Source organism: Rhinolophus hipposideros (assembly GCF_964194185.1).
Source record: "Rhinolophus hipposideros genome assembly, chromosome: 5".
Classification (NCBI taxonomy): Eukaryota; Metazoa; Chordata; class Mammalia; order Chiroptera; family Rhinolophidae; genus Rhinolophus; species Rhinolophus hipposideros.
The window spans coordinates 2,616,465-2,642,401 of NC_138051.1; the positions used below are offsets into that span (position 1 = coordinate 2,616,465).

The 25,937-nt window shown below is 46.2% G+C and overlaps 2 protein-coding genes across 3 annotated transcripts in view; one reads left to right on the forward strand and one right to left on the reverse strand.

The window, feature by feature from the left end:
• The window catches only part of EDC3 (enhancer of mRNA decapping 3), a 51,178-nt gene that overhangs the window by 17,931 nt on the left and 7,310 nt on the right, over window positions 1–25,937 (forward strand). For both annotated transcript variants that reach the window (XM_081047790.1, XM_081047789.1), the window contains 2 exons: window positions 11,445–11,780; window positions 24,884–25,037. In XM_081047790.1, coding sequence (XP_080903916.1) covers window positions 11,445–11,780; window positions 24,884–25,037 — 490 coding nt within the window. The remainder of the gene's footprint in view (window positions 1–11,444; window positions 11,781–24,883; window positions 25,038–25,937) is intronic.
• Window positions 13,987–17,449, reverse strand: LOC308497623 (histone H3.3A-like). The gene has a single exon (XM_081048498.1). The coding sequence runs from the start codon at window positions 16,676–16,678 to the stop codon at window positions 16,268–16,270; it is 411 nt and encodes a 136-aa protein (XP_080904624.1). The 5' UTR covers window positions 16,679–17,449; the 3' UTR covers window positions 13,987–16,267.

Genomic DNA, 25,937 nt, shown 5'->3' on the forward strand with positions numbered 1-25,937 from the left:
GATTCTGTGAATAAACTTGGAATTTTGAAAATTAAAAAAATGTATTTCAAGGCACTTTCCTTCCATGCCTCTTAAGTAACTACCTGAATTGACAATGATTGAAAACCTGAGACTTAAATTGAATTGTTACTTCTGTATCCTTTGAAAATGTATAGAATGCTTGGATAGAAAATGATTCTTTCCATTTAGACTTTAACTTTCTCTACTTTCTTTTTTCTCCCTTTTTTTAAAAAAAAATTGACTTGTTTGTTAAAAGTTTAAATATTCAAGTGGTTTATAATCTTACGTACTTGGAGATAATCTTTGTTAACAATTTATATATTATTTTTCTACATATTTTCTCCGTTATTAACATCTTACATTAAAATGGTACATTTGTTACAATTAATGAAGCAGTGTTGATACGTTATTATTAACTAACATCTATATTTTATTCAGTTTGCCAGTGGCTTTTATCTAATGTCCCGTCACAGGCTCCCTTCTGGCATACCACTTTACATTTAATGGTCATGTCTCCTCTTGGCTCTGATGGTTTCTCAGACTTCTGTTGTTTTTGATGACAGTTTTGATGAGTACTGACCATGCATTTTGTAGAATACCCCTCAATTGGTATTTGATGTTTTCCTCGTGATTAGATTGGCGTTATGTATTTTGGGGAGGAAGAGGTAAAGTATCACTGTCATCACCATATCAAGGGTGTCTACTGCCAGCATGGTTTATGACTTTTGATGTTGACCTTGATTGCCCGGCTTAGGTGTATGTGTCAGATTCTATGAAGTTACTCCTTTTTCATACTGTGCTCTTTGGAAGGAAGTCACTCTGTGTAGCCCACACCTTGGGAGTAGTGGGGAGTTACACAGAGAGAACATCTACATAAATGATTTGGAATTCTTCTGCACCAGAGATTCTCCCCCGTGTAGTTATTCATTCAATCATTTATTTTTATCAATACTTAGGAGTACTTACTTTATACTTCGGGTTAAATTCAGTACTGGTTTATTTCAGAGGCCATTGTTTTAGCTTTGGCCACTGGGAGCTCTTTCAGTTGGCTGTTGTGTCCCTTTGACATGCCGCATTGCCTGCATATTGACATATACTCGTGGTTGGGTTTTGCCCCCCAGTACTTCTTTACTTTCTGGCACTACAAGATGCTCCAGGCTTATCATCTGTATTTCCTGTGCCAGCCCTGGAATCAGCCATGTCTCTAAGGAGCTATTTCCTTTGACTGGAGAATGATCTGGGCGCTAGGTCTGCTCACTGCTGCTGCGTCTTGCCTTTCAGCGGGCAGAGCAGGGAAATGTGTGTGTACTTAACCATATAGATGCACATACCCATAAATACTTCTGTATATAATCTGTACTCCTTGCAGCCAAAGAGGAGTTGATACTAATGTCTCCAATTTAACCCATGACCATGTGATCATTCTAGCCTACTTTTCTTATCTGTAACATCTCACTCCAACAGTGAGAAGCCCGTCTCCCACCATCTGCCATCCTTTGGCTTAAATTGTTCAATTCTAGCATACACGTATAACTGTATCGGAATCACTAACCCGTACCGCCACCATTCGTCTTCATCGGCTTGTGTCCTGCATGTGTAACAAATCTGTCACATTCTGCGTTCTGTCCTCCAACCTCCTCAGTGATTCGTTTTGATTTGCATACGTTAAAGCTCACTCTTTGTGCTTCTAAAGTCTGGTGGGTTTTAATAAATACGCTCTCTGTCTGGTACCCATCCTCACAGTATCAGACAGAGCCCCTCGTGTCGCCTGTGCAGGCTTTTCCCTTTGCCACGGCCTCTCCTTCCTGCCCCAGCAACCACTCACCTGTTACCATCTCTCTAGTTTTGCCTTTTCCAGAATATCACATAATTAAAATCACACAGTATGTAGCCTTTTCAGACTGTCTCCTTTCACTTAACAATGTGCATTTGAGATTCATCCATGTCTTTTTGTGGCTTGATAGCTCAATTCATTTTATTGCTGAATAACATTTCATTGAATAGATGTTTGCTTATCCATCAAAGGACATCGTGGTAGTGCTCACCAGCTGTTGGTGGTCATGAATAACGCCGCTATTGGTGTGCAGGTTTTCTGTGGACATAAGTTTTCAGATCAGTTGCGTTTACCTAGGAGCACGATTGCTGGGTGTATATAAGACTATCAGGTTTTCCTATTCATTTTTCTGTTATTAACGGTTACAGCAACCCTCTTGAAAGAGTGCAGCTAACTTCAAAACAAGTAACGTAGCTGACTGTAACAAGTCATTCTGGTGGATTGAAAAGTGCAGTCACTCTTAGAAGTACGCCCTGGTTGATGCTGCTTCTGCTTTTGCTGTTTGATCCGTTCCCTTTTCCTAGATTGTTAACTGCACGTAAATAAGATAAAGAGATCATGGGCAGAAAAATGTTACTCTCTTTCAGAGAACTTCTTTGGAATCCAGGTTAGTGTGGGAAATGTCTGTGGCCTGAGAATTTGAATATGAAATGTGACTGAGAATTGGTTTGTGATAGAAGATATAGGTACATCTATTTATTGGTTCAGTGAGCCCTGGAAAATGAGTAGAACGGTCTGCCAGAGATTGACATACGTAGCATTTTAAGGATTCCAAGGAAATAGATTGGTTTCTTCCCACCACAGTTGTAACGTAGGTTGTCAGTTTTTTTCTCATTAATGAATGAAGAAATGGAGAGTAAGTATTTTTCTCCTTAGGAATGTATAAATAGAATTTCATCCGTTATATATGTATATTGGTGTTAAGACTAAATATGAAAAAGCTATAGGAATATAATCTCTCTTCAGTTCTGGCTTTTAAGTGTTCTTTCAAGGTTAGTAACGAATTGTTGAGCGATTTGTTGGCTCTAGTTACCTAATCCAACACGGAGGAGAGATTTAGCACAGATTTTAATCTCTTCCTTTAGGTGTGTGAGGGGAGCAGTTATAATGGATAGTCTGGATGACCTTGGTCATTGAACTGACCATTCAAAATATTTGAATGGAACGTCAGTCCTAGGGAGCAGAGGCCAACGACTTGTGGTCCGCTAAGGATACACGTTTGTGTATCGTGCAGGGTGGCAGTGAGCCCAGCACCTGAGGTCAGCAAGTGATTTTTCGCCAAGTTTTCGGAGGTCCTACTGTGACTTCTTAACCTCCTTGGATGTGCTTCATTTTTCCAGCAGACTGCTGCCTGAGCCCAAGAAGTTGACTGATGACCAGGGCCTAGAATTTAGGAGTTGAAAAGAAGGTCCCAGATACTTTCTGGCACCTCCTCACGAAGCCCTTTGAGTCTGACACGAAAACATTTGCAATTTGACCTTCAGGTGCCCTTTAGCGTGCTAAGGGCAGGACAGAGTTTTCCTTTGCAACATGTGTTTGTGACAAAAACCAATAAATAAGTGGCACGGAAGGTTATACAACAATAGGTTTGTTATAAGTTATCCTGGCCAAGGGGCCTCTGTGCCAAAGGCTGGCAGCAAAATGGCACAGGAAGACGGCCAGCCTCAAGTCTTAACTCATACTTGGCCCTTGTACTTGAAAAGTAAAGAAATCTGGGAAGCACTGTTTATGTTTTCTGAAGGAAGTGCTTTTCTCTCCCAGTAGCCAAAGGCCAGCTTAATACAGAGCAAGGCCCTTTGGGCTGAGGAACCAAGTATTGAGACAGCTCATTCATCTAGGATTTCCCAGTATTTGTATTGAAGTATGAGGAAAGGGAAGAATAAGAGACAACTGGGCACGTTAGCCTGCCTTTGTTTGTTTTATTTTATCTTTCTCTTGCTGACCTTTGATGTCATCTGGAACACCTGGAAATTTTGTTTTCACTCTCTGCTTTCCTGACAGTATTTGGAACATAGCTGGTCTTTAGTGTATGTCAAATGAAAGAATGGAAGATCTGTATTCAGAGGGAGCACGAGAAAATGCCTGATAATCTTCTAAAGACACAGTCTGGGTGTGGTTGCAGGTTATGTTTATGGAGTCCTATGGCCGAGCCAAAAATGGTTTCCCATTTTGCATTTTTACCCTGTCTTCTCTCGCACTGATTAATTGCTTGTGTTTGTCTGTGATTGTGATAGGTCCAGAGCAGCCCGTTATCAGTCCGTAGTAGACATGCCCACATTCCTTTCCTCTGAAGTCCTCGCCTTATATTCACGTGTTATCGTTGCCAACTGCATCTTCCTGTCCTTTTCAGTCACGCAACACAGCTGGCATCGTTTTTGGTGGCTGCCTTTCTTTCTCATAGTTTATCTCAAGTTGCCTTTTCTCTATAACCTTTTAGACTCTTTTGTTGTTTGTTTGGTTTATTTTATTTTATTTTGATATGGCTCTTTTTATTTCTTAATTCACCACAAACTTGTGTACTTAGAGTGGACTAGCTATAGTATTGGGTGAATGATACGGTGAATGAATACAATACGGTGAATGAATACAATAGCTAGTATTGGGTGAATGATACTAGCTATAGTATTGGGTGAATGATACGGTTGTGCCCACTGTTGGCTTACACGCTCTTTGGAAAGTTAGCATAAGCACTGCGGGAAAGGTAGGTAGTGTAAGGTAAATGCTAGATGAGTGATACCCACACTGCTACAAGTGGTCAGATGGGAGCGATTTTTCAGCTGGAGTAATCAAAGACGGCATGTTTGGGCTGAGTGTGCAACAGTGAAAATGAGAAATAGCTTACAAGTTCATCAGTAGGTATGGTGTTTATATCAATATGGTACCTATAATTTATGCAGCCATAAAAAATGTTTGGATAAATGTTTCATGAGACAGGAAGATGCTCCTCAGGAAGAAAGCAAGATACAAAATTTCATAAGATGGATGCATATTTTTGACTACAAGGAAATGTCAGAATGTTAAGTCAATATCTGTAATTTTCTATATATTTTATGCATTGTCCACTCTGAACATTTATTAACAAAAAGTTATTTTTAAAGAAGGAATACTTGCTTCCTGTTGCTTTTGAGTTCTGTTTTTTTTAAAACCGTTGTGCTGTGTTGAATAGGTGCTTAGCTTTTGCCTCACGTGCTCAGTTTCTAGACATGATCCTCTCTGCTAGTAGCTCTTAATTTTGCTGACGTCTGTCAGAGTTTCATGGTTTCCCTACTCTTTTTTTATATTTCCCTACTCTTTTTTTATTTTTTATATCCACTTTTTTTATATGTGGAAATAGTGTAGAATTGGGAAGCTGACAGATCAAAGTTCACATCCTAACTCAGACATTTCTTAGCTCTGTACGTTTGGAGCACCCGTCGTTTCATCGTTGGTAGCACGGTAAGTTCTAAGTTGAGTTAGGCTGTTTTGGAATAACGTGTGTGTGGAAGCCTAAGATGCAGCCAGGCACAGGTTCTGCGAGGTAACACGTGGCGGAGTCCTTAGTGTCTTCCTTTGTCTAATCTCAGCCAGTAATTGTAGGCAGTAATAACCATCTTCAAGTATTTCCACGCTTCTCTAATACCTTAGAGTATTCTAAGAATTAATGAAGTAATCTTGGTGAAAAGGCTCCCGGTAAGTGTTAAAGTCCTAGACAGGTGCTATCAGTTAGGACGCCCTGGCTGTAATAGTGAACCCTACGCAGTGGCTCCAGCACTCAGGAAACGTCACAGTAGGTGCAGAGGACGGCCCCTCCTGGTGGCACAGTCAGGGCTTCAGTCCCGTTCCTCTGACGCCATCCTGTGTTGGCTTTGTCCTCACGTTGCTACGAGCTGGCTCCAGCAGTGCCATGTCTCATCCACATTTAACATTCTTTGAAAGGAGCAAAGACACCATGTCGTCCGCTGTGTCATCATTAGCATGTTTCTCAGCCTCAGTACTCTGGGTGTTTCTGGCCGCGTAATGTGTGTGTGGCTGTCCTGTGTGTGGTGTGATGTTTAGCAGCCGCCCTGGACCCCCCCCACGAGGTACCAGTAGCTCCCCGACCGCCGCCGGTGGTGACAACCCGAAACTGTCTCCGGACGTTATCAGGTGTTCCTCGGAAGGCAGAATTGCTCTGACTGAGAACCAGGAGCTCTGCAGGAGGCAGGACCCCTGCACCGGAAACCACAGCCGTAGACCCCACCCACCCACCCAGGCTTAAATTGGTTATTGGCAGGAGTGCCACCATGGTGATGTAGGAATTCGCCTCTTCAGCTGACAGGAGGAATCTGAACAGAAGTGTTTCTGTTTTGAGGGTAGAGGGGTCTGGCTGTTGACTCGGCGATAGACAGTCTGCTGACAGGGAGAGGGCACATTCACTCTAAAATCGCTTACTTGTGGCAGGGGCCTGTTGCAAGTGCTGTGTTGGAAAATGCAGGCAGTCTGGCTGTTGGGTCTGCAGGAGTGACCGGCAAAGGCAGTAACGGGGTGAGCGTCACAGGAGGGGGGGCCTGGGTTGTATTGCTGTTGTTCACTGCTGACTCTCCAGCACCTAGCACAGATCTCGGGAGACAACAGATGCTTAAGGAAAAGTTTTTTGAAATGAATGCGTAAAGAAAAAGGCCAGTCAGAGTACTCTCATGGCTCAGATGGTGTTTGGGACTCAGCAGTGTGATGACAAATGCATTTGGGCTGGAAGGAAGGGACTCATGTAGACCAACCCCATTCCTTTCTTCTAAGTAAACTGTATTCAGCTTCAGAGGAATGATGCTTTGGCCTAAATAATGCCTTAAATCAGCAATAAGCATTTGACTCATAATATTGGTATTATGTCAGTAGGTTTCTTGTACTTCCTTCTTCAGAACTAACCATTTATATGACATTCATAAGAACTCTTGATTGGCTCATCAATGTATTGTTTTCTGTACCTACATATTATATACATTAGATGTGAGGTATAAAAGTACAAATTAAAAAAGGTAAACATGAAGTACAAATTAGATAAATATGAAGTGAACTGTATTACAGTAATATTTTACTAGTTCAAAATATGGTTCAGTGGCTCAAATTATTAGTATTTTTGCTTAAAAATGAATATTTGGTTAGAACAGATATCTGTGCGTCATTGACTGTTTTTGGAGGGGGTGGTGGATGTGTTTATTACCTTGATTGTGCTGATGGTGTCACACGTTTCTGCATAGGTCCAAATGCATCAAATCGTATACGTTACGTGTGTGCAGGTTTTGTATGCCAGTTACACCTCAGTAACGCTGTTTGAAAAATAATCAGTGGTGTGCCTCATGAGCAGGTGAAACCCAGGTGCATCTTTTCTTGGCTCCCAGAGGTGAATCCAAAGCAGCACAGGAACGTGTTTTCTGTTTCTTTGGTATTTTCCCTTTCTACTGATTTTGTGGTTTTGTTTTCGGTTGGTTTAGAACTAAGCTCTTCCCCATTGGTAGCAGCAATGATTGGGAACTTGGTTTTATGGTTTGAACACTTGTGTATCTCTATAAAGGGATTGATGTTTTTAGGTATCTAATCTCTGTTAGGTGAGAGACAACAGAGGATCTGCTTTGTTAGTCTTTTTAAAGTCTTTTCTGATTGTCTACTTTGAGCTCAAATCAATTAAGATTTTTGTACACACTGGGAGAAGAGCAGCTCTTTGATATCTGGGCGGGTGAGTGTATTTCTGTGTTTGCTCTTGACCCATGTCTGGGATTTTAGAATCGAAGCTATAAGCTCTATTTCTCTGTGTGTCTGTCTGTAACTCAGAAAGGTCTTTATTTACAAATTCAAAAAGATTAGATAAACGTGAAGTGAACTATTTTTATAGTAATATTTTATTCAAATATTTAAAAAAATTTCTTATTAAACATTAATACTTCGTTAGAACAGAGTGATTAACTGTCATTAATTTAAAAAATCTTGATATACCACTAAGGAAAGTAGTAACCACACTAGTTCTTTCAGAAAAGAATTAATAGAGGGAAATGGCTAAGGAAGTGTTGGAAGGTTAAAAAAAGCCAAAGGAGACACTGAGGAAGGGCAAACAAAGGGAGGCAGTTGGGGTTATCAGAACCTGAAAGTAGGGCGAAGGGGCTTCACAGAGCTGATTCCAGTACCACTGCTGGGTCTGCTCACACTGGAAAGAAACCCTGGAGATGGCCAGCTGCCAGGGCGGTGCTGGCGCGACTGGCAAGCGAACAAGAAAGTCTCTTCCTTCTTCCTTCTTCCTTCCTGTCTCTCCGAGTACCGACCTCTGGTGGTGGAAGCTAACAGGAAGCCAGCTAATGAAGGAAGAATGTAGTTAGTAGAGTTTCAGGCCCACATCACAAAGGGCTAGTGTGGAGTTCAAATACAATACTGTAGTAGTTCAATGACACACTGAACACTTTGAATGAAACATATTCAAGAATTGGCCCCAGCTTCAGTAATTATTCTTATTATTTTTAATGGCAGTCAAAGGTGGAAAGAACAATTGTGAGAGGCGTGACGTGTAGAGTGGGGTGAGCAAGCTTTCTGTAAAGGGTCAGATGTTAAATACTTGAGGCTTTACAGGCCATATGGTCTCTGTCTCCTGCACTCCGGTATGTACTTAACTTGCCTTAGACAATATGCAAACCAATAAACAAATAAAACTTTATGTACAGAAACAGGCCATGGACAGGATTTGGCCCCGGGGCTCTGTTTTGCAGACTCCTGATACAGTGTATTTATACTTAGGCTGAAGTTCCTCAGTGGTCAGGGATCGTCCATATGAATTCATGTTTGGAATAACCTTGATACTTTTCGATGTGGGGGTCTGTCTGGTTTTCCGTCTGATTAGATTAATTTTAAAACCCTCTTCTGGCTAAAGGCCTCTGAAAATACCAGGGGAAGTGTTAGCTCTGCCATTCTCTTGTCCGCTTATGACTGCGGACAAGATTAGTATTATCTTTACACATAGTTTCTTTATAGGAATGTTTTTGGTTTTTCTAAAAATAAATTTTATTGTGGAATATTGGGGAACAGTGTGTTTCTCCAGGTCACATCAGCTCCAAGTCATTGTCCTTCAATCTAGTTGTGGAGGGCGCAGCTCAGCTCCAAGTCCTGTCGCCGTTTTCAGTCTTTAGTTGCAGGGGGCGCAGCCCACCGTCCCATGTGGGAATTGGACCGGCAGCCTTGTTGTTGAGAGCTCGCGCTCTAACCACCTGAGCCATCTGGACGCCCCTATAGGAATGTTTTTAAGCCACTGACTTTTTGTATGCTTTAGTTAAAAATTTGTGTAATTGAACAGGGTGAATGTACTTAATGCCTCTGAACTGTACACCTAAATGGTTAAAGTGGTAAATTTTAGGTTACATGTATTTCACCACACACACACAAAAGATGTAACTCTACTTGCGTATATACACACTTTTTTTTTAATTATAATTTTTTTTATTGGGGTGAAATACACACTTCTTGTTATGGAAGCTCGCTCTTTCCTCGGGTCTCTCACATACTGGAAGTGATTGGCTGGCATGGACCCCCCTCAGGGTGCCAACTTTCATCCATGCACTAAATTCATGAGGCTTGATTTCTTACTGGTTTTAGTTAAAAGGAAGAGTAAATAGAACATGTGGTATCTTCTTCCTACTCCCAGGGAATTATCCTGCACACTGCTGGTGAGCACACACCCACTGGGGAGAGACCACTGGCCAGAGGCCTGTTTCCTGGTAGATGGTTTGATTTGATACTGAGACAGCACTTTGATAATTTGGCAAACTCGACTTTGTCTCTAGTTCTTCCCCTGCTGACATATATTGCTAATGGTGTTATTCTGACCTTGTGTTAATATTTTCATTCCTGCTCTCCCATTCCTAATCCAGCTCTGCTGTTTTATCCATATTTCTATGGCACTTTACATAAACGTAAAACTCTCATCACATTTTATTTTCATTATTAGCTTAAATATCTCTCCTTCCATTTCAAGTAGCACGTCTTGGTTACATACGAGAATCCAGCACCTAGCTGTGACACACAGCACGCTCTCACGGAATGCTTTGATCAAATTATTGGAATTAGAACTTAACCCAGTCATTGACGAGCTTCTCCATGGTTCATAGACTGAGCTGTTTCTGGTGGCTCAGCCAGTTCTTCCTCCTCTTCTTTATTTTGGTTGGCCTTAGTTTTTTTTCAGAGGCCTAAATCTTTCCTGCCAGCCATATCCCTTTTCCATACCAGTGTGTGGCCTTAGGAAGACAAGGACACAAGTTACATTTGCACAATACACATCTTTCAGAATAATTATTGTAACTAATCTTGCTGATGTTGAGTAATTCATTAAATATTTATTGACTGCATGCTATGTGCTAGAAACCCTTCTGGAGATACCACAGTGAACATTTTCAATACAGGGAAACTGAGAAGTTGGATGACAGGTATAAGATTATATATCATGTTATTGACAGAACAATTAGATCCTAGGTCTCCTGACTCAGGGTCCGTTGGGTAGAAGGGAATTGCTGTGAGAAGAGTTAGGTAGTGCAGGATAGTTGGGATGGTATATGTGGGGGAAGGGATTGCTCATGACCATTCTAACCTCTTCTTCAGTATTTTCAGTAATTGAGGCACCCAGTCTCTCAAAAGAAGTACATTACATTTGTTTAGACCGTGGTGGAGGTTCAGTGTGGCATACCAGTCACCCGATCCACCCTTTCCAGTGGTCAGATGGGGGTCAGAGTACAAACCCAACTCCGGACTTTCTGGGAATGGAGTGTAGGGAGAATTCTGTGGCGTCTGACGCCTTGGCTGCTAGAGGAATTGTTGACCGATGGGCGAGGCCAAGTGGTCTCTCCCAGGCAGAGAGGCTTTCTGCTCTGGTGCTGAAGTGGGTGGGTCTTGGTGTGGCCTCTACAGGATCAGGGCAATGTGGTCTTTGTCATTATTTGATGCTTCAGAAATTGCTTACTCGAAAGTGATAAAATTCTGAGAAGAGAGATCACATTAACCAAAATATCCAAAAACAGGTGTATAAGTCAAAATGCCAACTTATAGTAAGTGGGAGATGTGTATCTGGCTCAGAATCTGGAATCTATCTATACCAGAGATTCCCTCCCGCTGGGGTCTATCCTGGCACCAAATTAAAAAGCAGAAGGTTGCATGCTTGGTGAGCATAGAATTAAGAGCCAGTTGAATAGTATCTTCCTGTGAGCTTCAGGTTATGAGGACTTGGCTTTCTTTTACTCTGGAGTATTTCTCTCAAACCACTGTCAGACATTCAGAATCAGACCACCCAGACTGGTGGGAAAAGACTGCTGTATTTTTGCCCTTTAGTTTTTTGATATTCAGTTGTCAAAAGCCTCTGTCTTATCAGTTTCCTTATGAAGGGCAGAACTCATTATGATTTCCAGGAATGCTGCTTATTTCATATTCTCTATTATTTGGGTAATATGTAAAATCTCTTATTCCAGGAGATTTGTGGTAGTTTATGCTACTTAACATGACTGAAGAATAACTTAACCACCTTCACTTTGATTCTTGTAACACTCTTCCTTAAGGGACGAATGTGTGTTCTGCTTTTGCTGAGCGCTTTCTGTGGCCACACTGACTTGAGTCCCAATTTTTCCTCCAGGGTCATCTAGTAGCAGGCACCCAAATCAGGCAACTCCAAAGAAAAGTGGTTTAAAAAATGGCCAGATGAAGAATAAAGATGACGAGTGCTTTGGGGACGATATTGAGGAGATCCCAGACACGGATTTTGATTTTGAAGGGAACCTGGCCCTTTTTGACAAGGCAGCTGTGTTTGAGGAGATTGATACATACGAGAGGAGAAGTGGCACCCGTTCCCGGGGCCTCCCAAGTGAAAGGCCTGCTCGGTACCGCCATGATGAGAACATCCTGGAGTCAGAGCCCATCGTGTACCGACGGATCACAGTGCCTCACAGCGTGAGCAAGGAGTTCTGCACAGGTGAGCTGTGCCAGGCCGTGTCCCTGGCTGCACAGGTGAGCTGCGCCGGGCCGTGTCCCTGGCTGCACAGGTGAGCTGCGCCGGGCCGTGTCCCTGGCTGCACAGGTGAGCTGCGCCGGGCCGTGTCCCTGGCTGCACAGGTGAGCTGCGCCGGGCCATGTCCCTGGCTGCACAGGTGAGCTGCGCCGGGCCGTGTCCCAGTGGCTGCACAGGTGAGCTGCGCCGGGCCGTGTCCCAGTGGCTGCACAGGTGAGCTGCGCCGGGCCGTGTCCCTGGCTGCACAGGTGAGCTGCGCCGGGCCGTGTCCCAGTGGCTGCACAGGTGAGCTGCACCGGGCCGTGTCCCAGTGGCTGCACAGGTGAGCTGTGCCGGGCCGTGTCCCAGTGGCTGCACAGGTGAGCTGCGCCGGGCCGTGTCCCAGTGGCTGCACAGGTGAGCTGCGCCGGGCCGTGTCCCTGGCTGCACAGGTGAGCTGCGCCGGGCCGTGTCCCAGTGGCTGCACAGGTGAGCTGCGCCGGGCCGTGTCCCTGGCTGCACAGGTGAGCTGTGCCAGGCTGTGTCCCTGGCTGCACAGGTGAGCTGCTCCTGGCCGCATGCCTGGCTGCACAGGTGAGCTGCGCCAGGTTGCTTCCCTGGCTGCTTTGCCCTTTCAGTTTCTTGTGCTTGAAACAGAACAACCCAGACTGTGACTCAGTCTTGTCAGAGGAATGAACTAAAGTGGCTGCTGGTTGCCCCATTATTATTGTCTCAGGGGTTATGGCCAGTGTAGCACTACTTGCTCCCGTGGGGGAGCCGATTTCTCGACATGTCCATCTCTATCCTGTATCTGGCAGTTCTGGTCTGCTGTTTCTTTAGTATGTTATGATTCACAGCTAAAGTTATACTGTGTTTCCCCGAAAATAAGACTTAGCTGGACAATCAGCTCTACTGCGTATTTTGGAGCAAAAATTAATATAATACCCGGTATCATATCATATTATATTAACCTCAGTATTATGGTAAAATAAGATCAGGTCTTATATTAATTTTTGCTCCAAAAGACACAGAGCTGATGGTCTGCCTAGGTCTTATTTTGGGGGAAACACGGTAGGGGCCGATTATCTAGATTCACATAGTCAAACCAGTTTTCACTTTGGCTTTCCTATTACTGCGTGTACATTTTGCTAGAAGTTCAACTCTGTTTTATTAGTTGTTTGCTGGGGTAAAAACCAGTTGGAGATGGATGGTTGATACCATTGGCTAAAATTAGGGTTTGAGTAAATGACATTTGTTTACTACACTGTTCTTGTCTGCTAGACCTGCTCATTGAGGTCTGCTAATCATAATCCTCATATAACAAAATAGAGCCTTGGTAGTTTTGTAAGTGTGTGTATGGTACTCTAGTCTGTTACCACAGCGACTTTTAAGTTTCTTTTCTTTAATGTTATAATCTTTTCTTCAAATATAAGACATCGGAGGCCGGTAAAAGCAGCTGTGTGAGAGGTAGTCTGCCTCACCCAGCCCCTTCCTCCCAAACCACAGTAGTAACTGGGCTTGTTGGAATACGATTTGAAACCATTGTTACTGAATGTTCTTAAGAGCTAAAAGGGGAATCATAATCATTTTAATAAGTAGAGAAGGAACTGAGTATAATGTTCATTTTGGTTTGAAGTTTTGAATATAAAGAATATAAATCTTGACTGTTAGTAGCAGTTACAGGGAGAAGTATGGAGACAGCTTACTTACATTTGGAGGAAAAGTAGAGGTATGGCGTGGCTTTTTTGTGGCCAGCAGTAGGGCTCTGTTGTATTTGAGTTTGCTGAGTATGGAAGCTTGCATGTACTTGCCATGTGAAAAAAATAAGCCAACTGTCAGGCTAAGAAAGACTGCTAAATTGTTTCCATCTTTCCCTGACAGACTGGCAGTTTCCTTGAGTGGCACTGAGTGAATCTTGCTGAACTCCTTTGACTTTTTACCACCGTGTGAAGGCAAACAGCATCGCTCAGAATCGGGCTTAATTTAAGTTGCCAGGTTTTAAGCTTTTCAAAGGTAGCTGTCTTCCACAGGTCTGTAGTACACTGGGATCCTGCCATTTTTCCACCTCTGACTGTTCCCCTTTCACTGCCCTTTTAGTTGCAAAATAAGTTTCCCCTACTGGTAGGGCGCTGGGCAGCAGTGGTGGGGTGGTGAGGGGTGGTTTCCCTGAAATTCCTGAGTTTGGGAAGAGTATAGCTGGCCTTGGAGTGAAGTGGCCAACAGGAGAGAATCACAGTGAGAACCCGGAAAGAACCACAGGTCGTAAAGAGCCGGAGAAGACATTTGCTGAAGTAGACTCAGGCAGAGGTGGGAATTCCTTCATACAACACACTCCTCCTCACACATTTCATTGATTTAATGATAGAGGTAAAAGGTTCCCACCCCTCCTATGAAGCTGCCTTTCCAGAACTGCCATTAGCAGACATACTGTAACCACATGTGCTGGCCCTTGGCCGAGAACTCGGGGAGGCGGCTTGTGTGTCGCGACCAGTTGCACTTCACTGGCCCTGCCGCCTCGTGCCATCTGGTTTTTCTCTTTGTTCTCAGCAGTGATCGGAGCGGAAATGAGGCCCTTTGGCCAAGCAGGGTCCATGCCGGAAATGGAACAGGCAGCAGTTAGCTCGCTGAGCGGCTTCTCCTGCACGCTTTTTATCTCGGCTCCAGTGCCAAGGCATTAAGCCCCCAAGCAGGTTTCACTGAGTGTTGTTCTGATAGTGCACGGCCAGTTGGATCTATGCAAATGTTAGGATCAGAATGAGGCAAACTGCCTGGACCATGTGGGCAAGCAGTTCATGAAGTGTCACGGTGGGTTATTTGGTCACCTCGTGGCCTGTTCTCATTTTACTGACGAGGACGAGGCCCGGAGAGGTAAAGGCTCGCAAAAACCCGTCATTTCCTGTCCTCTTCTGAATGCAGGTAAATGAAAGAGGAAGGAGAAGATGAGAAGGGCGGCTTACTGGCAGAATAAACTAGTCTTTTCAGTGTTCTCAGAAGTGGGCCCATAAGCTCAGCAGTTGTGGAAAGTGGCTTGGAGGGCTCCTCGGTTTAGCTGGTCTGTGCAGACATGTCCTAGAGCCTCAGACACCCCGTTTTCTCCTGAGCCCCAACGCAGCCATAGAACAGCATGTTTACCACCGTTCAGTGGTGGCTTTTAGGACCCTGACAGCTTGCTGTGTATCCCCACACTGACTACACGCTGAGTGGTGTCCGCAGTTTTCGGGCCATTACTGTCTAAGCGCACACCCCCCCTTGGCAGTGCTCTGCCAGCTGTGTGGGGGGCGGGGGCAGTGTACTAAAGGTCTGTTTATTGGGAAAACACGTTCAGGAAGCAACGAAACATAGCTCTGTTCAACCTGTCTTTTTTCTCTGGAAAGCCCTTTTGGGTCCTTTGATGGTGTTGCTGCCTCCAGTAGTCACATGTTGTTGTGTCATACGGTCCTCCAGCTGGACCTGCCCTGCTAGATAGTGGTGGGATCGGTGCCACATACACACGTGCTAAGTTTGGCTATAAAATGCTAGATGCAAATGAGCACTCTGTTCAGTGGTGAGAGGTCCCCAGAAAACACTGGTTAGGAGAGCGGTAGGCTTCGAAGAAGAATCTTTGCTCAACATTTATAATATTCTAAGGAAATATTTAAGATGTTTTGGGTCTCATTATTGGTAAGTCATTCGAAAACAGTCCTTGTGTCCAAGTTACTAAAATGCGCTGGGAAATGGGAGATGGGCCACTGGCTTGTTTGGCTAGGGCAGAGTTTTGGAGGGGGAGTGGCAGGAATTAAAAGTACCGTATTTTTACTGTGTATAATACGCTCCCATGTATAATGTGCACCCACGTTTTTTGCCAAACTTTCAGGGGAAAAAACCTTTTGTTTTAGTTTTTTAATTCAAATTTTTATTTGCTTACATTGAGGTACTTATTTTTTATATTATAAAGGACTTTTAGCGCATATATTTTTTTTAAGTTTAATGTATTTTAATAGCAAACTTACAGGAACAGCACAGAAGACAGACAACATTAAAAACATGTACTTGCATGTAGGACAACTCAGTTAGAAAAGTATAGCGAATGGATGGAATCTCCTGTATGATAAAAATGCTACAAACACCATTTAGTTGCCATCAATAAGAAATTGACTTGTTTTAAAAAAATCCAAATGCTGGCATTGTCCAGAAAAATTTAACAGGTTTATTTATAATTGTTATAAAGTTGAACTGCTGAAACTTGTTCACTGAAACTTTTGACTTGCATTAATGCTTTGTCCCTGCATTTATATTAAAAATTCACACACAAATGAAAATGGAAAAACTGCCAATACCTGATTTCTGTCCCCTATTTTTCCACTTGCAATCATATACTTAGGTACCTTTTGACCCCATGGGAAAAAAAATAACTAACATTCAGAACTACCAATAACAGGAAGAAGAGAAATTTTTTTTTTTAAGAATGAAATGTTTCCCATCATAGTGGATTCTTAAGCACGTTCTCCACGTATGCGGCGTGCTAGTTGGATGTCTTTTGGCATAATTGTTACACGTTGGGCATGGATAGCACACAGGCTGGTATCTTCAAAAAGGCCAACCAGATAGGCCTCACTTGCCTCCTGCAAAGCACCAATAGTTGCACTCTGAAAGCGCAGATCTGTTTTGAAGTCCTGAGCAATTTCTCGCACCAGACGCTGGAAGGGAAGTTTGCGAATCAGAAGTTCAGTGGCCTTCTGATAACGTCTAATTTCGCGGAGAGCCACGGTACCAGGCCTGTAACGATGAGGTTTCTTCACCCCTCTGGTAGAGGGCGCACTCTTGCGAGCGGCTTTTGTAGCCAGTTGCTTCCTGGGTGCTTTACCACCGGTAGATTGGCGGGCAGTCTGCTTTGTACGAGCCATGGTATAGAGACCTCCTTACTTACCCCCCTTCTCCTTCGGCTGGAGCTCGGCGAGCTAGAGGCGGCGCTGGCGTTAGAGAGCGACGGCGGCGCGGCGGCGCCTGCGAACACAATTGAAAGATGGCTCTTTAGCGTGTATTTTTAAACATATTATGGTACAAGAAATTTTACGTAACAAATAATCACAAAACACAAGCACAGATACGAGGTACAAGGAATTTATGCACTGGTAACCAATTTGCGGTATTGGCGCTTCCCAGAAGGCCAAGCACTCCTGGTTGTTGCAAGTCCGTCCTAAGTTCATCAGAACTGATGATCGTATTCCAGGGCATCATTTCGCATGCGAATATCGTTATGGATTTCTAGAGGTACACTTTTAACTCATAAACATAAATAAAAGAATTAAAACATTTATATAGATACGGAATTAGGACTACCCATGTATAATGCGCATCCTTATTTTTCCCTCATAAATTTGGGCCAAAAAAGTGTGCCCTATACATGGCAGAATACGGTGGCTTTGGACAAGGGCTCAGAGAGCCTGCGTGCCAGTGTTACCCTTGTCCTGTGGCCACGGGGAATAACTCACGGATTCTGAAAATGACGTGATCCAAAATCTCATTTAGGAAGACTGAGTCGTTAGGAAGAATGGTCTCATGCTAGAATTCCGGGTAGAACGAGAGGAGAGACCAGAGTAGGAAAACCAGCTAGGCTCGTGACATAGCGAATGTGCCAGGGGTTTGGAGCTCTGAATGGAAAGGAAGACAGATGAGAAAGGAGTGACCGGGATTTGATCGGATTTGCTCATTGAGAGCATGGAAAAGGCCTGAGTGATCAAGAGGGCTCAAAGGCTTTACACCTGTGGGCAGGCAGGTGGCGGTGAGAGTCGGACGGCAGGGATTCATAGTGGGCCCGGCCCGCGCGGTTCTGCGACGCCCACTGGCAGTGCTTGGTGGCTGAGCTCAGAGACAGCAGGGTCTGGGGTCGCCACACTGAGGGACGGAGGGGGGACGGGGTCCTGATTATTATAGGCTTCGACGAGGAGACTTCTGTGCAGTCAGAGAGTTGAGTCCCACGGCCGGGCTCAGGTTTAGAGCAGTAGTGCTGAGCTGATGTCTTGGCTAGAGCCTTCCCCCAGTAATGAGCACTTGTGCTTCATCGGAGCAGTTTAAGCTCCGACCTAGAGCTGGGTCATCTGGAGCCTAGCACCTTATAGCCCGGACTGAGTTTTTGATGAGGCTGCCAACGGGTCATTCTAAAACCTGAGTTGGTCTCTCCAGATGCGACCACTTTGCCAGTATGTGCCCTCTTGCCATTTCAGAGCCGAAGATGTCCAGCCAGGCTGAGGAAGGAGTTTGATTTCAGTGTGTCCTCCTTAAATTCAACATACCACAGCTAAGTCAGCCACTCACCCCATCCATCCCTGACTCCCGGGTGTTCCCATCTCTTTCAGTGGAAGCACTATTCTTTAGGTGGCCAGCAGGAAGCTTTGCGGCTATCTTTGCCTACTCATTCAAAGTTGATGTCAAAAAGGCCCCTGGAGGTCCTTGGTTGTCGGCAATAGCAGGCCTGGCGATGCCTTCTGTAGCAGCCCTGGCAAGGGGTTTTCCTTCATCCTCAGTGTTCATTCCAACTTCAGGTTCCCTTCTGCCTTCACAATCAGCCTTGAAATTGTCACGACCTTTTAGTTTCTTGTGCCACGCCACACGTTCCCTGTGTCCCTTGAAATCAGTTTTATAAGGCCGTTCTGCCCTCATTTTCTACCTCTGTCAACTTTATCCTACATAAAACAACTTGACTTTTAAGCCTTCTTCTAACGTCTGGCCCTGCCCCTGCTCTCAGCTGGCATTGCCATCAGCCTCTGGGCTCCAGGCAGGGAAGCTCTCTTCTGCACATGTCACCCCCATTCCAGCCTCTGGAACTTTTTTCAGAGTTCTGTCCCACCCCACCCTGAGTTCTCTCTCTCTCTCTCTCTCTCTCTCTCTCTCTCTCTCTCTCTCTCTCTCTCTCTCTCTCTCTCTCTCTCTCTCTCTCTCTCTCTCTCTCATCTTTGTGACTACAGTCCTTTCTGTCTTTCAGGGCATATTGTGGATTGAGAATTTGACACCTACTGCCTGCCGCTCCTGGTTTCAAATCCATTCTTTGCACTTGTGCTCAGGATAAGTTTAGTCTGTGTATTCTCAGATGTTCGCACATACCGGTTTACAGCTAGATTGTAAGACTGTGGGAACAGGATCTGTTTGCCTATCTTTTCATTTTCTCTACGTTCTGCCACTGACTTGATGTACTGTTGCTCTGTAAACATTTGTTGATCGTATTTGGAGGCACTCAACTCTCCCTTTTTTTCTCCTTCTATAGTTTTCTTCTTATATTGAAAAAAATTTCAAAAAGTTGCTAGACTAGTATAATTAACAACCATATATCATTTAGATTCACCAATGAACATTTTGCCACATTTACTTTATATAAACACATAGCCACACACATATCTGAACTATTTGAGATTTAGTTGCACTCATTATATATCACGCCTAAATACTTCCATTACAAATTCAGTAGGATATTACTCTGTGCAACCACACTACCAGATTATATCAGGAAATTAAAATTAACATGAAGGTATTATCTAATACATACTCCATATGCAAAACTGTCCAGCTTTTGCAGTTTTGTCCTTCATAGCTATATTGTCAATCAGTCGTTGCACGTTACATTTACTTACCACATCTCTTTTGTTTCCTTTCACCAGGACAGTTCCCATGACTTTTGTTGTCTTTTGTGATCCTGACATTTGTGAAGAGCCTTGGCCAGTTGATCTGCAGAATGCCTGTTAGTTTTGATTTATCGATTGTTTCCTTTTGATATGATCCCTGTTAGACGTTTTCCCAGGATTTTGGGGGGGCTCGCTCTCTCTCAGGCATCACACCGTGGAATACACGATGTCGGTTTGTCCCATCGCTGGGGCTAAGTTTATCACTTGGTGAGGCAACCACCAGATTTCTTTGTAAAGATGCCTTTCCTCTTTGTAATTAGTAAGTAATCTTGTCAGGAAGTCCTTTACTTCCTGAGGCCATAGCTCGTTCCAGTAGAGCTTTAATCTGAAGGAACGAAGTCCAGTGTGGACAGGAGGGTTGGTCTAGTTGTAAATGGAAAAGGAAGAGGTGGGGAAAGAGTCATCTTTCCCTCTCTTGCTTCTGATGATAGCTGGGCTCTTACCGAGCCGCAGAATGGAATGTCCTGAGGCTGTTAGGTTTCCTTTCCATCCATTCATTCATTTATTATGTAGCCCCTCCATCAGGCCCTGTACTTGCATTGAGGCCCAGTGGAGAAGAAGGGGTGCAGCCCTGAATGACATAGACACAGTCACTGCTCTCACGGAGCTTACAGTCCAGGACAGTAGATAGTCCAAAAAGAAAACCATCTACAAACTGTATTAAGTACAATGAAAGAAAGAAGTAGCATGCCGAGACCAAGGGGTATTTATGCTGAGACCTGCAGAATAGGAACCAGCCATGTGTTTGGGGGTAGCATTGGAAGAGAGAAGAGAGTGCCAGGAGAAGGACGTGCTTCCACGGGCCAGAAGGAACTTGAAGTATTCAGGAACCAGGAGGCCCCCAAGGTGCCTGGGACATGGTGGGGTTGGGGTCGAAGGTAAAGGGGTGACCTCTACAGGGGCCAGATCCTGGGAGGCCTGGTGGACCCCATGAAGAGTATTGGGGAGACGCTACGCCCTTGGCAGCAATGGCATCTCCTGCCGCGTCCGAGCCTCCCAGCCCTCCCCCAGGAGACTGCTGCAGTCGGCCAGTTCTGCTCCGCTGTAACCATGTGTGGCAGAAAGGCGGTGACCAAAATGTCGGTATGTCCGAGGAGGTGCAACGAGCCTCGGTGGAGTGCGCTCCTCTGGCGCAGGACAAATACAACGCAGAGAAGGACATTGCGGACGTATTAGGAAGGGGTTTGACAAGTACAAGCCCAGGTGGCCCTGCATCATGGGGAGGGACTTCAGTGGTTACGTGACGCATGAAACCAAACGCTCCACCTTCTACCTGGGCCCAGAGGCCATTTTTCTGTTCAGACCTGGTCAGAAGTGTGGGCTGTGCTCCACACGCAGTGACCTGTCCACAAACAAGGACTGCAGCTAGAACTCAGGTACCAGAGACTGCCGTCTCAGCCTGGCCTGCAGGAACACCTTGATCGGGGACCTCTGTGTTTTGTGCAGGGCTTTCTTGGTCCTCATTTGTTGTGCTTAGAAAACAACTAGCAAAACAGCTGACATTTGTATTTATTTTCTGTTCCATACCTCTCTGCCCCATGTTTTTTCTTAAAATCGATTCTAAAAAAAAAAATCTGTTGGAGAAGTGAAAAAAACAAAAGAATATTGGGAGTATTTAGTCTTCTTGGGATGAATCCTCCTTTCAGAGATTACTTGGCACCCACTGCACTTAGCGGTGACTTGATGTGAATCTGCAGGGACTGTCCGCACAGCAAGGGTGTGAGGGGATGAACTTGCCAGTGGTTTGCGTCTCCAAAAAAGAGCCAGTGTGCTAGCACTGCCCAGCTGTGAGCCCCGCAGCGTAACCCGCAGGCCCAGTAGTGAGCCGTGGAACAGACGGAGCCTGGCCCGCTAAGGGCCGTGCCAGTGGGAGTGTGAGTGCAGGTCTGAGATGACTCTTGCGGGAGCCTTGTGACAGCACAGCAGGCTGGGAGGTTGACGCACGGAGAAGGGTCTTCATTCAGAGGCCACGGGGGGTCTTGGACATGGTGCTGGGGGTGGGGGGCACGTGCATGTGTGTCCATAGGGCAGGAGAGGCCTGAAGCAATATGTGTAGGGACAAGCAGTGCATAAGTGACAAGGATGTGAAGAAGGGGCCGGGCCGCTCAGTCCCATGGCCCTGGCCTTATGCTGTGGAGTCAGTGGTGTCCGAGGAGACCTCTCCTGGCCTCTACCGAGTGGGCTTAGGCCATTTTCCTGGATACTCTGAGGTTAATCATATCCTAAGAAGTTCTCTGCTTGTCAAGAACTGGCTATAATTATATTTCCCTTTCTTGTTTCACCAACAGCTGTAAAACACATATTAATATTGAGAGAAACCCTACCAACTGATTTTACTGCCTTGGTCCCTGAACAATAAAGATCCACCTTCCAACACAAGCAGAATTAGGCTTGGCCCGTGTTCAGGCTTTGGCAGTGTTACAGTTTGCAATTTACACGCTACATTCTCGGTCCCCTTCCTTTGGAGTTTGTTTTATTCCCCCTGCCTGTTTCTGATAAGCCAGCCCGACCGGTCAGACTTCGTGTGTGAATGTTGAGAAGAAACATTTTGCGGCGCTAGCATGCTGCTGTCAGTCAGCAGAGTACAGCGAGTCCCAGACCGTGCAGCAGCAGACTGAGCTAAAGGGTCCTGGCCTTGTCTTTCCTAAGCTCCCAAGGATGCCAGCTCCTCAGCAGCGCCCCCCCGTCCCCCCCACCCCCGCGCAGCTCAGAGGAGAGGTAATGACTGTGCAGTGTCTCGTGCAGCAGCAGCCCGCCAGGATGGTGAGCTCTCTTCTCCCTGACTCTGAGCTTTGTCCCTCTAAGAACCGAGGAGAGAGGCAGCAGAAAGGGTTGGATCTTCCCCCAGGGTGCCCTCAGCGTGGGGGAGGGGTGCCTGCACACATAGCACAAGACCGAGACCCAGAAAGAAGCTCGACTGTACAGTGGCAGGCCCAAGGCTCACTGCCCTGACCCGCTTCCCATTCAACGGCAAGAGAACAAGTAGGGGAAGAAATGCAGACTTGAGGGAAAGCTCTCCCTTGCGTGACTGTGCAGGTAAGGCGGGTGTTTGAAGTCGGCAGGTGCGTGACTTGTCTGACAGGTTCAGGGCTATAAATGGCTTAGGCCTCCTGAGAATTCGTTCAGCTTTTTTACACTGCTATCAGTAGTTCCTAATGAGTTCTGATAATCTGTGCGTGTCTGGAGCAGGCCGTAAAATTGGCGGTTTTCATGAGCTGTTGACATGCAAGGTCGGGCTGCGGCCTCCAGCATAGGCACGCGGTACCTCAGTGGCTGACAGAGCGTTGTGAAGTGGGGAGAGGAGAGCCAGGCTTCCATGGCTCTCTGTTGTCTCTGCAGGAGTGGGACCAGCAGGCAGAGACGTCCACTGCCCACAGCGTAGTGTGCTCTGTGATGTTTCATCATCATCCCATCAAGTTACTCTTCTGTCCCCTTCCCACGAGAGGGTATCGACCTTCAGCCTTCGTGCTTCGAGTCCTGTCAAAGTGTATTGCCTCATTCTGTGTGGTTTTAAGAAACCATGTCGGCAGGACCAGACGCCTGATAGAGCCCGAAGAAATGACACATGAGAAAAACCAGTTTTTCTCCCCAAGGCTCCGGATCCAGGGGGTGATGATGGACGCCCGCCTTTGAGGCCGGCGGACCGGAAGTAGCGCTAGTCTGCGTCGCGTGCATGTTGGAGTCTGGTGAGACAAGTGAGGCGAGGGCCCAGGAGGAGAAGGCTGTTCTCCTACCCTGAGTGGTTCACGGCCCAGCACGGATGAGGGCACAGCACCTCAGAAGGCGTCTCATGGAGCCAGACACAGCTCCTCACACACGGCTGACAGGGTTCGCTGACAGGGATCGCGGTTAAGGCCACACGGGGCGCTTCTGCAGAGCATGTGCTCCCAGTGGCTTCTGGCATTTGTAAGGTGGCACTGGTAGTCACAGCCAAGCTGCACAGGGCAGATCACAGGTTTTCACCTTGCTGTGGGGTTTCCTCCTGTTTCTGTCCCGCTGGGGTTTCCAGGAGAAGCAGCACCTGCTGTATTGATACTGATGCGTACAGGTCTGACAATTACGTTCATGACAGCGTTCATGGCAACGCTGTCGCTCACCTTTTCTGATATCAGAGGGATTGTTCATTACGAATGTGTACCAACTGGACACACAGGTAACCAAGTTGACTATTTGGAAGTGCTGAAAAGGCTGCCTGAAAAAGTTAGATAAAAACGACCTGAACTTTTCACCAACAATTCATGGCTCTTGCATCACGACAATGCACCAGCTCACACAGCACTGTCTGTGAGGGAGGTTTTAGCCAGTAAACAGATAACTGTATGGGAACACCCTCCCTACTCACCTGATCTGGTCCCCAGTGACTTCTTTCTTTACCTGAAGATAAAGGAAATATTGAAAGGAAGACATTTTGATGACATTCAGGACATCAAGGGTAATACGATGACAGCTCTGATGGCCATTCCAGAAAAAGAGTTCCAAAACTGCTTTGAAGGGTGGACTAGACACTGGAGTCGGTGCATAGCCTCCCAAGGGGAGGACTTCAAAGGTGACCGTAGTGATATTCAGCAGTGAGGTGTGTAGCACTTTTTCCAGGATGAGTTCACGGACCTAATTGTCAGATCTTGCATAGCACTGTAGACCCCTTCAAGTGTGCCAGCTGGTGCAGACTTGGCCTTGTAAAGCCAAGTTCTTCCCATGATATACTTTGAATGACTGTGCCTAAGCCTTTTAGAGTTGTCTTTATTTATGGAGAATAAAATACTTGATTGTTCTGAGTTGCTTAAAGTAAGCCATAGGTTACTTTCCATGTACTGTTCCCCTGTGAATGACTATTGGGTCACATTCATCCCAAATGTGGAGGAAATGACAAATTATTTGAGCAAACTAGTTGCTGGTGAAATTTCTTGAGCAAAGTGGCAGGGCTAAGTAGAAGAGAGGATGTGGGGGGGTGGGGAGCAGATGGGGAGAGCACATCATCCTGCCTTGACACTGAATAGTGGCCTGGGGCGTCAGGAGGCTTAGGTGGTGTCTGCTCTGCTTCTGGGGAAGGGCAAGGGGTTTGTTTGTGAGGAAACCCCGCCAGGAAGTGCCAGGACGGCACTTCTCCCCCGCGGGGCAGGCATGCTCCCTCCTAAAGTGTTGATAGGTTCTGTTACATGCTCTGTGCCAGCCTTTTCTCGGTAGGACCAAACGTATCCCGGTGGCTTTGGCCTTTGTGGTCAAAGCGAAGCTGCTCAGACAGCTGCAGTTCACTCAGCCCTGCGTCCACTGCTTGAGCCTTGGGGGGCTGCACAGCATGCCTGTCCCAATGAGGAAGGTGGGGGGGGGGGCTTAAAGTGTCGGCTGTCCCAGAATCCTGGACTGGGACAGCGTTTGTGGCCTGCTTCCCTGTGATCACTGCTCTTTCTCGCCTCACCTCCTTGTGAACTGCAGACTCTGGCCTGGTGGTCCCAAGTGTTTCCTATGAGCTACATAAGAAGCTATTGTCGGTGGCTGAAAGGCACGGGTTGACTCTGGAGCGGAGACTGGAGATGACGGGCGTGTGTGCCAGTCAGATGGCACTGACCCTCCTCGGAGGACCCAACAGGTAAATGCCCCTGGCCTGGTGGGGGCTGTGTGGGGTGGTGCGCGTACATGGGCCCCCCACACTGCCTCACACAGGAGCCCATCACAGCTGATGCCCGGCTAATGGGAGCTCCTCTGTGAAGTCGCTTTCCTGGAGGCTGCAGGTATTTGTGTGCCCCTCTCACCGTCTCCTGGAGCTCCTCGTTCTTCTCCCAGCAACTCACCCTCTGCCCCTTTCTTGTCTGCTGGCAGCTGGCTTGACAGCTGCTGCTGACTGACTCTCAGAGCCTGCCTTCTGAGGACCTTCAGAGACCCGGCCTTTGGCACTTTCATTCACTCAGAGGGGCTGGACACAAATCGGCCCTGAGCTCTACACCTGGGAACTTCTTGAACCACCCTGACAGCTGAGTGGGAGAGCTGGGGTTTGGTACCTTCCCACCTGCCCTTTGGGTTCAGGAAGCAATGCTTCCTTTTCGTTGTGGACATTTACTGACACCATGTACCAGGCTGTGTGCTAGAACTAAGGGGACAGAGAAGAATGAAACACAGCCCCTGCCCTGTGGGAGCGGAGTGAGGTCTCCAGGGAGTACCATGCTAGAGGACAGGAAGATTCCCCCAGCAAGCCCCGTTTCTTCAAGCTCCCGGCTGGAGAAACCCATCACCCTTCTTAGCCGGCATCGAAGCTGAGTCCTGCAGTGCAAGGGCGGTTAATGGGCAGGCATGAAGCGGGAAGTAGTGGAGCTCTGGGAGTAGCATGTGCCATGAGCAGAAAGTGCTGAGGAACCGTGAAGTGCAAGGGAGCTGGAAGTCACTGTCTGGCCAGAAAGCAGGGCGCCAGTGCAGCTGAGCCGTAGGGAGCCACTGAGGGGCGTCATCGGGCTGTGACATGATTAGGCTTGTCACGCAGACATGATTTGGGCTC

Bases quoted from the DNA above. Each gene is read 5' to 3' on its own strand.
- LOC308497623 (XM_081048498.1), bottom strand. From the start codon at position 16,678: ATGGCTCGTACAAAGCAGACTGCCCGCCAATCTACCGGTGGTAAAGCA.